General features: G+C 50.8%; 1 protein-coding gene across 1 annotated transcript in view; it reads left to right on the plus strand.

Annotated features, from left to right (window-relative positions):
• RGP1 (RGP1 retrograde golgi transport homolog (S. cerevisiae)) overlaps positions 1–3072 on the plus strand; it is a gene marked incomplete at its 5' end in the record, with an annotated part of 9235 nt that overhangs the window by 3207 nt on the left and 2956 nt on the right. Inside the window, 2 exons of the mRNA XM_009071179.1 lie at positions 174–310; positions 687–770. Of these exons, the coding sequence (XP_009069427.1) occupies positions 174–310; positions 687–770 (221 nt within the window). The remainder of the gene's footprint in view (positions 1–173; positions 311–686; positions 771–3072) is intronic.

Consider the following 3072-nt stretch of genomic DNA (forward strand, 5'->3'; position numbering starts at 1 on the left):
CTTGCTCCCAAGGTTCGTTTGGAGTGGCACTCTGAGAGTGCAAGCATGGCCTTCTTCCTTCCAGACAAGCAGTCCTGCATGGAGCAGAGCAGAAGGAGCTGCTCATCTCCCAGTTTGTGCTTGCTGTAACCCAGGTTTAAAGCATAGAAACGGGTGTTGTTCTTTGCTTTCAGTGAGATGCTGGCATGGGCCAGCGCCCAGATCCACTGCCAGTTCCACGCCAGCGAGAACCGGGTAGCACTCCCTCCCTCTGACGGCAGCAAGCACGATGTGCAGGCAGAGAATGAGACCGTCTTTGTCCCCAACAGAGGTGAGTCCTACTGCAGTCATCCCGGGTAGGGATGGTGAGAGCACCGCGAGCAGGGGCCAAGCAGTCCATAATGTCTGTCTTGAGGGCAGCATGTGTAGAAGCAAGGGCAAAGTCTGTGTTGCTTTCCTTGTGTCATTCCCTGATGATGGCTGTTGTGGGACCTCGTTAATACCGAGATCAAAGTGGCACTAGCTTGGAGTGAAACATGAGAATTGTCTGTCCAGCAGCTCTGGGAATGTCTCGTGATATGACCAGTGCATGAGATACTTCATCCTCAGCCCTCTTCTCCCTGTTCCTCTCCATGAAGATAATAAAGCTTGATTGACCTGGACCCAGCCTGGGTCTGGCCAGCATTCATGTGTTTCTTCTTTTCCAGGAGAGCGGGGTCAGTGTATCCTGTCCACCCCACCAAAGATCCTCTTCTGTGACTTGCGACTGGATCCTGGGGAGTCCAAGTCCTGTGAGTCCTGCCTTCTCTTCCCCTGGTCACAGAGCTCACCAGGGAGCTCTGCTTTCAAAACTGGCTTTGCAAGTGCGAGACTCTGGTGCTCATGGAAGGCAAGGTGCTTTGGTGGGAGCGTGAGTGCTCTGAAACTGCTGCGTCATCCAGAGTCTGTTCTCCATGGCATGAGGGCTGTGTGCTGCACCATGTCCCTCAGTCCTGCATCCGGCTTGCAGCCTTTGCTGCAGATCTGTTGTGTAGCTGCAACACACAAAACCTTTGAAACACCTGGCTGCAGCTGAAGGAATGGTTACACTCATCTCCATTTCCTTGCCTTTATTTCTTCAGCCACACTGGAGCAGCCTTTGGATATAAGCTGGCATCCTCCAAAGGTCTGTGCTTCCTCTTCAGGTTGTGACTGTTCTGGAGATCACAGTCCTCTGCATGTTCTAGTTTTCATGCTGTGTAAGGGAGCACTTCTCATCTTCTCTGCTCAAAGCTCTCTATGTGTGAGACACAGCTGTAAAAGTACAAGTATGCGCTGTTGTCTCTTGGTCAGTGGCTGTGTGGACTGTCAGGTTGTGTCGGATCTCCTTCGCGTTCCAGTGGCCTGTGATTTAGCAGCAGTGATGCTGGGCCTTGCAGACTATGTGTGGAGAGTTCCATTGGGTTGTCCCAGGGATCTTCTGGGAACACTTTGATGGAGATTTTTCAAGCCACAGAGCACAGAGAACAGAGAGGCAGTGTCTGTGGTGGAAAGGGCTCCACTATGTCACTGTTCTGCAGAGGTCGAGTGGAACTGCAAGTGAGACCGAGGAGCTGCAGAGTTGTGACATGCTGGTTTTGAAGCTAGTGTCTCCTGCCTTCCTAGCCTTGGAGGGTCCTGACTGGAGGGGAAGGTGGACAGGGTAAAACCAGGCTGGCTTGGCTGGGTGGTGAGTGGGATGGGGCAGTGCCATCTGGGGCTATGCCCTCTAATCTCCAGAGCCTATCATCTGAGTATGTTTTGTTACTCACTTACAATTCTACAGCAGCACTTTGGGCAAAGGTGCTGGCCATGTCAGCAGAGGGGAGGAAGAGGCAAAAATCTCAGCTGGCCTGCAGCTCACTTGGATTCTCCTGTGCTTCTCACTGCTGGCAGGTGTCGGGCTGGAGTATCCATTCTTTGGGAGCAGGGGGAAGTCCCTTTTGCTGGTGCATCTCAGAGAGTCTGGGCAGTCTCTGGGAGAGCAGATCAGTGACGACAGCCCAAGCTCCAGGTGGCAGTGATGGATTAAAGGGATTTCTTTGAGCACTGGCTTTGCAGATAGAAGCTTATGGCCAATGTTGAGTTAAGCTAGAGATTTTCTGTCCTTTGCAGTGATGTTGTGATGTATGTGTGTCTCCTCTCTGCCTCTGGGTGACACTGGCACAAGCATCCTGCATCTGCCTAGTGCTTGGATGCAGATCCTTAGGAAAGACACAGAATCTTACACGCTTTGAGGTTCCTTGGCCATATGTTACAGCCTGTCCCCTTGGTTGTGTGATGCACCATTTGTTTCATGTGTCATGTGTGATGCTGCTGTGTGTGGCACTGGCATTTTAGGACTGAAATCCCTGTATCACAGCCCTGGTCTTGTTCTCTGCCAGGCTGCTCACACCAGTCCCATCAGCCTGTGTTGCTGCTGCTCTCACACGAGACTACAGCTGGCACACTTGCAGATCATTCCTGGGGGCTCCTGCCAGCTCCATGGAGGGAGAGTTAAAGCTATGTGGGTGTGTATCTTAATTCTTCATTTCCTGTTTTTCAGAAGTTTTGAGTTTTGCTACGTAGTTTGGAAAGGAAAAGAACAACAAACAGAAAACCCAAGAAATCTTAATTCTGCTTCAGCAATGTACGATGTTACTAAACTGCAGCCAGGGCTGGCACATAGAGCTGAGGTTGTGTCAGGCTGTCTCTTGATAAAAAGCCTTGTTTTCAGTGGCTGACCAGCTTATTCCCCAATATCTTCCTTTGTTATTGTGCCTATATGTCAAAGTTGACTCATCTCCCATCCCTTTGACACACTGCCCAGGATGCGCTCTTTTAATTTGTCACCATAAAACATTTTCTCAAGACCTCAAGTCATTTCTGTGACTGTTTTTGCCTCCTCTCCGGTTTTGTAATACCTTTAAATATTTGGTAGATCACAGAGGGGGGAGGAAATGGAAGCAACCTGGACACGGCCGGGAGCCCAGCCAGAGGGCAGAGTGGGTGGGTAAGGAAGAAGGCATCCTTAGTGCCAGGAATGTGCTTTCTTCTGGGATATGCATGGAAGCTGGGACTTCCTGAGTGTTGGCA

This window comes from Acanthisitta chloris, unplaced genomic scaffold (genome assembly GCF_000695815.1).
Source record: "Acanthisitta chloris isolate BGI_N310 unplaced genomic scaffold, ASM69581v1 scaffold2063, whole genome shotgun sequence".
NCBI lineage: Eukaryota > Metazoa > Chordata > Aves > Passeriformes > Acanthisittidae > Acanthisitta > Acanthisitta chloris.